At 42.1% G+C, this 11,111-nt stretch overlaps 1 protein-coding gene and 1 pseudogene across 1 annotated transcript; both read right to left on the bottom strand.

Annotated features, from left to right (window-relative positions):
* Nucleotides 1–1,104: 1,104 nt before the first annotated feature.
* LOC130873441 (ATP synthase F(0) complex subunit C1, mitochondrial-like) lies at nucleotides 1,105–1,497 on the bottom strand. Its single transcript, XM_057768279.1, has one exon. It carries the CDS (start codon nucleotides 1,495–1,497, stop codon nucleotides 1,105–1,107), a length of 393 nt encoding a protein of 130 aa, XP_057624262.1.
* Nucleotides 1,498–6,910: 5,413 nt separating this feature from the next.
* On the bottom strand, nucleotides 6,911–9,828 carry LOC130873557 (SH2B adapter protein 1-like; annotated as a pseudogene).
* Nucleotides 9,829–11,111: the final 1,283 nt, after the last annotated feature.

Here is an 11,111-nt window from a genome sequence, read left to right as displayed (position 1 = left end):
AACTAAGAAAAGGATTCTCCTTTTTATAAACCTATTGATTTGGGATTTTAAACGATAGAGTTATCTGGACTTCAGGTGTTTTTTTTCATTTTACATTTTCAGTTTTTAATTTATTATTAGATGTAGTGTATATATTCATATTCTTTCCTTTCACCCAACACCTCCTAGATTCCCCCCAACAACCTGATTTTATGTTTTTTCCTCTTATGTAGAAAGAAAAAAAAGCCACTACAAAACATGAAATCTGATTTATATTGACCAATTTCTCTTAAGCATGGCTCCTGCCCTGGAGCGTGGCTCATAAGCCAGTGTCATTTCATTAAATAAAACTGATATTCCCTCTCTTAGCAGCTATCATTCATGAATACCTTCTTGACTGGGACATTGTTTCTCCTTTCATTCCTTCATGCTGGGATTTTGTCTTGCCTGACCTTGTGACACCTCATGCATTCTGCCACAAGCTCAATGAGTTCTTATGGTTTTGCTCTGTCATGTCTGGAAAGTACTGTTTCCTTAAAAATTGTCCATCACCTCTGGTTTTTATAATCCTTTCTGGTCCTTCTTCTGCATAGATCCCAGAGCATTTGGGGATGGGTATATTGCTGGTTTGTTGCTGCTGCCTGTTGTGCAATTCCCATTTCCCAGGGGGCAGGAAGAGAGAAGATGCTGAGGCAATGACACAGTGTCCGAAAGACTCTAATAAAAAAGTTCTTTATTACAAAAGGGCCAGAGATTTTTATGGGGCTAGGGAAATTGGCTGCTGCTGGAACAATTTTGGTTGATCCTTTTGAAACTGGTGGTCACTGCTGGCATGCTGTGATTGGCTAGGAATGTGTGTCATTAGTTACTGTGTTTTTGGTCCGCTGAATAGAGGTTTTGGCCAATTTTGCCTATTCATTGTGAGTTTGCATGTACTTGCTTGTGTTTGCACTGTTTCTCTGCCTCATCTAACCCTTTTGTTTTTTGTTTTTTGTTTTTTTTTTGTTTGTTTGTTTGTTTGTTTTTTGAGAAACGTTGTTATTTAATGGTAAAGCTCAGCACACTCCAGCACCAGGACCGGCATGGAGTCGAAGCAGCAGGGACGGCTGGTGACCCCATGGAGCCTCACATGGAGAAGAGGATGAGGAAGGCGACCATCAAACAGAAGAGCCCCATGGCCTCAGACAGGGCAAAGCCCAGAATGGCATAGGAGAAGAGCTGTTGCTTGAGAAATGGGTTCCTAGCATAGCCAATAATCAAGCTACCAAACACTGTTCCGATGCCAGCCCCGGATCCAGCCACACCAACTGTGGCAGCCCCAGCACCAATAAACTTGGCAGCTGTGTCAATGTCCCGGGAAACAACACTGGTCTGGAATTCCCGTCTGGCCACCTGTTTAACCTGTTTAGATGGGGCCTCTGGTCTACTCAAGAGGGAGGCAGACACAGGCCTGATTAGACCCCTGGTATAGGAGCGGATCAGAACTGGAGTAAGGAGCAGTGCCTTGGTGGTCTGCATTTTTCAACCTCCCAGCTTTAGCCCTTCTACCCTTTTGTTTTATTTTTATTGGGAAATCTAATGGGAACTATGGATTTTTATAATCCCACCTCAGGGGGACTGCCCCCAACAATTTTAGCTGTCCCTGTCTTAGGTTGGCCTACTGCACAGGCTCTTACCTGTCTTTACCTACCAGTCCTCCAAAGGTTGGGTGCCCGGGAGATCACAAGAAGTCAGAAGCAAGGGAAGACTTTTCTAAGAACGAGGGCTTTAAATGTGCTCCTGTGTTTGCACTAACCAAGCAGAGAACACCTCCCGTGGAGATTTTGGTCCAGCATACTCCATAGCCATAAACACCTGGAGTGCTGCCTTGTTTACCCTCTGTTGTCAAGATCTTAGCTGTAGGAGACACTTAAGCAGAAATATTAAAGGCACCACCTCCCCTCCCATAAGGCGCCATGCAACAAGTTTAGAGAAGTCTAGTAGAGATTTTATGTTATCCCATACTTGGCCAAAGAATGTAGTAGTTAGGTCCAATAGATGGACCTCTGTTGAGTTAAACTGTATTAGATTAACAAACTTTTGATCCCATAGTCCCAATAAGTTATCTCTTAGTTGCTGTGTGGCCAAGGACATGTTAGAAACTGGATATGAAGTTAAGTAAAGGGACTGAAATCAAGGATAACAATTGGTCCTTACCAAATAATGTAAGGTTTGTATTTCCTTATCTAATAAATCAATTCGTTATTGTATGAAAGTGAACATTAGTTAACTGTTGTGTGCTAAGGGTTACATGTTGAAGGTGCTGCGGGCTGCGTTCCTGCCACCCAGCTCCCGGCTGCCTGGCTAGCTTATGCCCTGAAATAACAACACACAAATTGTATTCATTTAAACACTGCCTGACCCATTTGCTCTAGCTTCTTACTGGCTAATTCTTACATCTTGATTACCCATTTTATTAATATGTGTTGCACCCCAAGGTGAGCTTACTGGGAAGATTCTAGCCTATGTCCATTCTGGGTCAGAGCTTCATCGCATCTGCCCTGGAGAGGAGCAGGCATGCCATCTGAGCTCACTTCCCTTCTTCCCAGCATTCCGTTCTGTTTACTCCACCCACCTAAAGGCTGGCCTATCAAATGGGCCAAGGCAGTTTCTTTATTAGCCAATGACCTTCCTCCATTATTTCCCCTTTTTCTGTTTAGACAAAAAAAGGAAGGCTTTAACATTAACATAGCAAAATTACATATAACAAAACAGTTATCAAGTAAGAATTACAGTTACAATATTTACATCTATTTTATCTTTTATCATAACAAAGGAAAACAACTATAACTATCTATCTATCCTTCAACTCCATCAAAGACCCCAGAAGGATATAATATTACCCAAGCAATCAAGAAATAAGCAACTTCCAAAACTCTAGAAATGACAGAGACATCTCGCTGCCTGGACAGTCACCCAAAGTTTCTCTGTACCGTTGGGGCATCCATCTTTGGCCTGTATCCAGAGGCATTTCCATGAAGCAGGAAATTTCAAAGTCAGTTCAGTCACTATCTACTGTGTCCTGCAGAATGTCTCACAGACTCCTTCATGAATCAGGAACCCCAAAAGGTCATCTCACCTTTAGGCAATTTCAGCAGTCCTCTCTCTGAGGGTTCTCTGTGTACAGTTTATGCAATAGTCCAGGCAAGAGCAGTTTCTTGCCCAAATGGCTATCAAACTCCATAAGGAGTCTCTTCGATGCCCATCATCCTCTTGAAGTAGATTGGTGCTGACAGGAGCAGAGTGTCTCATTGTCATGAAAAATCCTAAGTTATTAAAACATTAAATGCCATGTTCTGTAGTCTTTGAAAGATATGAAGAATGTCTATCTAATTGAAATATATCTCTTGGCTGGGCGGTGGTGGCGCACGCCTTTAATCCCAGCACTTGGGAGGCAGAGGCAGGCAAATCTCTGTGAGTTCTAGACCAGCCTGGTCTACAAGAGCTAGTTCCAGGACAGGCTCCAAAACCACAGAGAAACCCTTTCTTGAAAAAGAAAAAAAAGAAAAAAAATAGATTCTCTGTGTATTTTCCATCTTTGTGCAGCTTTATTTTAACCTCTATTTCATTTATTTTTACTTTTATTTTATATTCTCTGTATATCTTTGTCCTGGAATAACTCTGTAGACCAGGCTGTCCTTGAACTCTCAGAGATCCCTCTGTCTCTGCCTCCCAGACATTGGAATTAAAGGTGTGTGTTACCACACCTTGAAGTCACAGAGGTCAATCTCCCTCTGCCTTCCAAGTATTGGGATTAAAGGTGTGTACTACCACACCCAACTACTCTCTTTCATCCTTTTTTTTTACTTTTAAGAACTTTAACTTTTAGCCTGCATATATTTTTAACACACTGTAAATCATTTAGAGGTTTTCTTTGTCTTTGAATCTCTATTTACTGTATATCTCCCTTTTTCTGACCACATGAGTCTTTAATTTACCAAGCAATATAGGTAGTATTAAAGCCGTGGCTTTGCTGACTAGATCCAGCCCATTCCTTAACTTTCTAGCCTCATGGCGGAGGTACCAGCTGTAGCTATTTTTATTGCCACAACTCTGTGGCATTTCAAGGTCCCTGCCAGCAAGCAAGCTTCAGCAGCATGTGCTTGCAAACCACACGAACCACCTGCATGAAAGAGTCAGAGTTTGCCATGGCAGGACAGCCCAGAAAGCCAGCATTTGAAAACTCCCTGCTTCCACCTTGGCTCTGAAAGAGGACATCAAGGTGTTCCACAATGTTCTCAAGCTAGCTCACAAAGGCACCAAAGTCTCTACTAAGGTTGGTTCTACTGCTAGTCAAGTAACCACAGCAGAAAGAACAAAAGTTTTGGGTCAATCTGTCATTTTAAATAACATATTATGCTTCTGAAATCGAAGAGATCTGCCTAGTGGATGGGAACCTGTTCCTCTTACCCACTGCAAACCAAGACACACCACATACCCATTCACCAGGAGTGTGAAGCCATTGTCCAGCCTATCATTTGTATCAGGACCCTCTTGGAGCTTCTACTATCTCGTGCCCAATGATAGCCCTTTTGACATTTAGGGCATTAAGTTTTTGGACAAGCCCTAAAACAATCCCTACATAAGTAGCCAGACTGTACACATCCCCATCAAGTATGGTCTGGTGAGGTAGAATTATCATCCTTGTCAAGTTTGGCATTGACCAAGGCATTGATGGAAGCCATAAAGGCAGAAATGGGCCTGTTGTGTGTCAATATCATGGGCATCCAAGACCCACTTATAAATATCCTCATTTCTACCACATGCAATAGCATTATGGGTGATAGTGTAGAGCCCCTCCGAGGTTAGTTGCTGTAGGCCCATATTTTTGTATGGTACAAGAGCCATAAGCCCGGTCTGAGTTGGTCATGAACTCTGTAGACAAGTTGTCTCTGTTTAACAATAGCCAGAATGTGTTGTTTTTAAATTTTTTGTTATAAATGTAGATTACCTAAAAAGAGATATTGGCTAAAGCTGATAACTTAAGAGTTAAGAGGTTTGGTGCTTTTTCCCTTTGTAATTTAAAGGATTTCTTATAGCGATACTAATTTATGACCTACGTGACAGCTAATATACAGGTAGATACGGACATGACTAAAGCCCATTTACCTGGTTGCCTAGGAGACAGTCTAATGTGTTTTTCCACTCAATTAATGTGATGATATATAAGGTGTTTAAAAGATAAATGAAAGGATCTTTGGAGAGAGATCTTGCCCTTCCATGATAACCATGTAAACTACATTGGATTATTCCTCGTGACTCCATACCAGGCCCAGTTAGAAAAGATAACTGTTGGAGGCCGTGTGGGTCCTGACAAAAGATATGGCTGATAAACACAGGGCCTAAAAAGTATATTTCTCTCCACTAATCTCTTCTCTTTACAGAGGTTGGCAGTCAATGACAGGTTTGAAGCTTCTTCTCCCCAGATGCCTAAGACAGGGGCTCGCATATATGATGCCTGTTCCAAAGATGGGAAAATTTGGGTAAATGAAGAGGACTTTGCCCAAACCAGGCACGACCCATATGTCCTATTGCAGAAGCACAGGGGTTATTAAAATTACTAAGAGAGAGTGGATTGTAGGCCCATATTTCTGTATGGCACAAGAGCCATAAGCCCGGTCTGAGGTGGTCACGAACTCTGCAGACAAGCTGTCTCTTTTTAACAATAGCCAGGATGTGCTGCTCCTAATTTCTTTTGTTATAAATGTAGATTACCTAAAAAGAGATGTTGGCTAAAGCTGATAACTTAAGAGTTAAGAGGTTCGGTGCTTCCTCCCTTTGTAATTTAAAGGATGTCTTATAGAGATACTAATTCATGACCTACATGACAGCTAACATACAGGTAGATATGGACATGACTAAAGCCCATTCATCTGGTTGCCTAGGAGACATCCTAATGTGTTTTCCCACTCAATTAATGTGATGATATATAAGGTGTTTAAAAAATAAATGAAAGGATCTTTGGAGAGAGATCTTGCCCTTCCATGATAACCGCGTAAGCTGCATTGGATTATTCCTCGTGACTCTATACCAGGCCCAGTTAGAAAAGATAACTATCTATGTTGGACCCACATGGCCTTCAACAAGTTGCTTAATAAGGATATCCTTGGTAGGGTCAGATGGTACAAACTTTTAACAGCATTGGTGACAAGGGTCAAAAATTCAGAAAATGGTTCCACAGGCTGCAGAAATAGTCTATACTATCCTGAGGTGTACAAAGTTTGAGGGCCTTGAAGGTTAGGTCAGAAACTGTTGGAAATAGGCATATACACCTGTTGTGGATAGTGAGACAGGATCAGTGTATTGCCTGCAGTCAATAAGAATGATGAGGGTAATGTTAAGTCCAAACTGCAAATTTGTACAGGCTTGGGTCTCTGCTGCATCATCACAAGCAGAGCACCATTAGAGAAAAACTGAGGGGTCAAAGACTGCCTTCAACATGGAGTACTAATTATAATGGGTTTGAAGCTGCATGGTCCATTGTCTGAGTACTTGCTCAAAATAAGGAGAATCTGGGTAGCATCAATCACCCCTGTGTTGTTAGGAAGCCACTTGTTTCATTCCCAGTTGCTCAGCCCTGAAATAATCACACAGAAACTGTATTAAGTAAATCACTGCTTCACTCATTAGCTCTGGCTTCTTACTGGCTAACTCTTATATATTAATTTACCCCATTTCTATTAATCTGTGCATTGCCACAAGGCTGTGGATTACCAAGAAAATTCTGGTGTCTATTTCTGTCAAGGCTACATGGCTTCTCTCTGACTCTGCCTCCTTTTTTTCAGCATTCAGTTTAGTTTTCCCTGCCTATTGAAGTTTTGCCCTATCAGCAGGCCAAGGCAGTTTCTTTATTCACCAATGGTATTCACAGAATACAGAGGGGAATCCCACATCACCCCTGCATATCTCCCAGCCTGCCCCAGTCCTGCTGCCATGGGGAGGGCACATAACTGACAAGAACAACATCACTGGAGCCTCTAGACTCCAGAGGGTTGGAATACCTCTGGAAGTGCTCAAGCATATCGAAGATGGACTGGAACCACCGATAGTGAACCTGGCACTGACCCTACTTATTCAGTGACAAACACTGGTGCTTGGCCTTGCCCTGGAAGTTGAACGTGAGGACATATATACCAAGTCTTGTCTCACGCAGACATACCAGGAAGTTACCATGGCAGCTAATGCCTCCTTCTAGCACTAACTGGGAAGCCTTGAGTCAAGAGAACATGCCAAAGAACCAAGGATGTCCTGAGAGGGGCTGATTCCCCATGAAACAAGAATGACCCTGTGACTGCTTCTGGAGGATCCATGGGAAGGTAAGGGGTTGAGAGGAATCAAATTGCCCCTGTTGTGAACCTGTCCTCAATGGGAATACAAGAGGGCAATTCTAGAGGAAGCAGTACCATTGAGGCAGCAATGGAGGCAGAACTAGGGGAGAAGGATGCTGACTGCTGGATCAAAAGGCCCCTTTAAGCCCCTTGAGACAGGTGATCATTACTCTTGCTTGGTTTCAGCAGCAGATCCTGGCTGGGCAGACTCTCTGAATGATTCAGACAGGACAACTCCAGGATGTCTGTGTTATCCTTTGTGAGGAAGGAGGTTCCAGGGGCCAGGGGAAAGGTCATGGGGGTGAGGATGATAACAGGGTAGGGTCCTGGACTTAGGCACCCCAGATGTCAGACACCCAGGCCTGCACATGAAGTGCATCAGTTGTCTCCAGAATGTACTCTGAAGGGTGTTCTACCTTAACCACAAACGTGTTCTCCCTGTCAGGCATCTCTAGGGCTGTGGCTGTGCAGACATCAGTCATAGTAGAACAGGGAATGCTGAGTCCAGGCCAGGTTTCCTTGGGTGGTATGAAGAACGCCACATGACTTCCTCCTCCTCCTTCTCCTGCATTTTGGAGCAGTGACACTTCTGCCTCTGAGACTTCCCCTTCTGCTGAGGTCTGCCCAGCCACTTCTCCTTCACAATCCACTCCTGCTGGGACAGGGGCTTCTTCAGTCCCCATAAAACTGAGCAGCTTTTCTCTCTGTACCATTCCTGCTCTGTCTTTCAAGATTGCCTCTCCATAACTCAGTCTCAGCCTCTCAAAGTGATGAGTCCATCTGTCCCCAGGGGATGTGTCATCATTAATCAATCCCCTACCAACTGTTCCAGAACCACCAGAAGAGTTGGAGTTGCTTCCACCAAGAACTGGAGGCCTGATGTGGTCTCCAGAGGCCCAGCTGAGGAGGAGTGTCAATGGCCCCTCACCACTGCAGGATGCCTCATAAAGAATCTGCTACTGAGCAACCCAATAAACAAAGGGAAAAGTGTTTCTTGAGCTTTGGCTTTGAGGATGTTGTAGAGGAGGAAAAGACTGAGGAAGGAAGGGGCCAGCTAGGTCCTCAGAAGATAGAGTTGGGCCCAACACATCCAGAGGCCATGTTCAAAGGACAAGTCATGTGGTGGTGCAATCTCCATACCAGGGCTCAATGGGGCCAAGACAGGTGGGGGTAGGGAGAGTGAGTTTGAGGACCTGACCACGTCAACTTCGAAGTGCTGCAGAAATAGCTCAACAAAACAGCCAGAAAAGTCCTTTTCTGCTCCAGGCTCTGCATATTGACAGGTTGTTTTGGCCAATTTTGCTTATTCATTATGAGTTTGCATGCTCTTGATTGTGCTTGCCCTATTACCAACCCATTCGAGATTGAGCACTCCAAAGTCTCTGTCTCTTGGTACATTGTCCACTTGAAGGTCCCTGTGTTAATAATCATCTACTTCATGATGAATTTTCTCCGTTTAGAGTTAGATTGGGTGATGCCCTGGTTGATCCCTATAAGAATATGCCCCTAGAAGTCACTTTATTGCTATGTTAATTTAGCAGAAATGTGTTCTCTGTAGCCCATGACCAACATGACAAGGAGTTTAGAAATCTATCTAGTTTCAGGTTCTTGACCTCAATAACAGTATCAGTATGTTTTCTATCTCATGAAGTAGACATAAATCCAATCATGATTGGTTACTCCTCAAACATTAATGCCACTAATGCACTGGTGGGCACATATTGTAGATAGGTCATTATATAGCTTGTAGGATGTGTAGTTTGATGAGACAGATGACTGTTTTTCCTCTGGTAGCAAATACAGCACCTTCAAGCACTACAAATGCTAATCAGTAGGGATTTAGTCTCTAGTTGAGTACCAGTTAGATTTTTTTTCAGTGTTTCATGCCATAAATACATGGTGTCTTAAGCAACAGGAAAGTATCAAATTCTGGAGGGTACCTAGTAGCATTAACAATAGCCTACATATAGGGTTGGTGGGACTATGGGAGCACTTTGGCCAATGACTAGTACAGATATAACCAATTTCTGGTACTGTTGGTTTTATTAGGTAGAATTTGATTCCTAATTGGGATTTGTTGCCCCAATTATATAGTGACTCCATTTGACTTCATTCCATATGTGTATATGATTTAGGAAACTTCTGCAGTAGTAGAGTTTCATGTCTTTTCAAAGGCCCTTTAGTGTTGGTTATCTCTCTCATTTTCCCTCCTCTAGCCTGCCTTTCAATTCCCCTCCCCATTTCATTTCCCTATTCTAGTTTCTTCATTCATTCTTGTATTGTATTTTATTTTATATCCCCTCCATCGGAAGATCCCTTCCTTCCTCCTGTCTCCTCACCAGCAAGTGAAGCTCTGTTGGTAGTATAAATAAAGCACACATAGCTAAAGCACAAAAGCTAATACCACACATAAGAGAAACATGGAATGTTTTTCTTTTGAGTTTGATTTACCTCCACTGGGGATGATTGGTTCCGGCACCATCCATTTACCTGCAAATTTCATAATTTGATTTTTCTTTACAGCTGAATAATATCCAGTTATGTAAATACATCACATTTGCATCATGCATTCATCAGTTGATGGACATTTAGGTTGTTTCCATTTCCTTTGTATTGTGGATAGTGTAGCTGTAAGGACAGATGAGCACATATCTCTGTATGAAAATAGGGAGCTTTGGATATGTGGCCAAGAGTGGTGTAGCTGGTTTGTTCATGCAGTAAATCTGTTTCTTATCTTTTGAGGAATCACCATAGTGATTTCTATAGTGGCTGCACCAGTTCATGCTCTCACGAACAATGAATAAGCTTGTCTTTTTCTGAATGTGAAATGTATTTTTACAATAACATGAAACTTGATTTAGACAGGGGGACTGGATGGTGAGAATATTCACTATGGCTTCAAGATTTGTGCAGCTGAAAGATAAAGACTAAAATTAAAAAAAAACCCTCTTAAACATAATACTAAGGAGCTGAAGAATCTCTGAGAGCAGATAAAGGCAGAACTCTGCAACAACTGTGAAGGTTAGAACAAATATTGAGAAGCTGAGAAAAAGTAGAGAAGCAGAAATGAGAGTTGTAAAAAAAGGCAAAGACTTCAGAGTACTACTACAAGAAGAGCAAATCTGGACCACTAGATGAGTTTCAGAGAGCCACCCAGGTTAAAAAGCTGAGAGTACTGTTATACACAGTTTAGTATTTGAGGCTCTGGCCAATGGGCAGGCTTTAAACCCTGGGCAAGAAAGCTCTGCTTTGACTCTTATGAGCTTGGAGCCACATACCTCTAGTTCTGGGGTTTAGAGTTAAAATTTTCTGGACTGAAATCTTAGCTGTGAGCCCCTGGAATTCAAGACCATGACATTAAAAAGCTGTTTCTTGACTATATTTGATTTCTCTCTGGACAGAACTAAAGAACCATCAGTTAGTTATTTCAACAAAATAGGGCCTATTAGTCTGAATGTTCAGAAAAGGCACTTCTGAGAGGTAATAGCAGAAAGGAAGCCTAAAGGACAAAATTCAAAACAAAGAAAAATGTATTAAATGGAAAATTAGAGGATAGAACTTATATTTAACTACATTCATTGTTAATAAAGTTTTATTTCCTATTTATGACTAGATTATGTGCATGTTTCTGTAGTTTAAAAGAAATGTTGTTTACCAAAGGATCACAAATTATACAACCAATGACACAATACTCACTGATACGATGCAACAAGCATTAAAATGTAATATTTCAACAGTAAGACTCAAGATATGATTGAGGCTTTA

The sequence above is a fragment of the Chionomys nivalis genome, chromosome 4, assembly GCF_950005125.1.
Source record: "Chionomys nivalis chromosome 4, mChiNiv1.1, whole genome shotgun sequence".
NCBI classification, from domain to species: Eukaryota; Metazoa; Chordata; class Mammalia; order Rodentia; family Cricetidae; genus Chionomys; species Chionomys nivalis.
Note: the sequence above shows the minus strand (reverse complement) of the source record. Positions and strands in the feature narration are given on the sequence as shown.

Excerpts from the sequence above, each read along its gene's own strand:
- LOC130873441 (XM_057768279.1), bottom strand. The coding sequence starts at position 1,497 with ATGCAGACCACCAAGGCACTGCTCCTTACTCCAGTTCTGATCCGCTCC.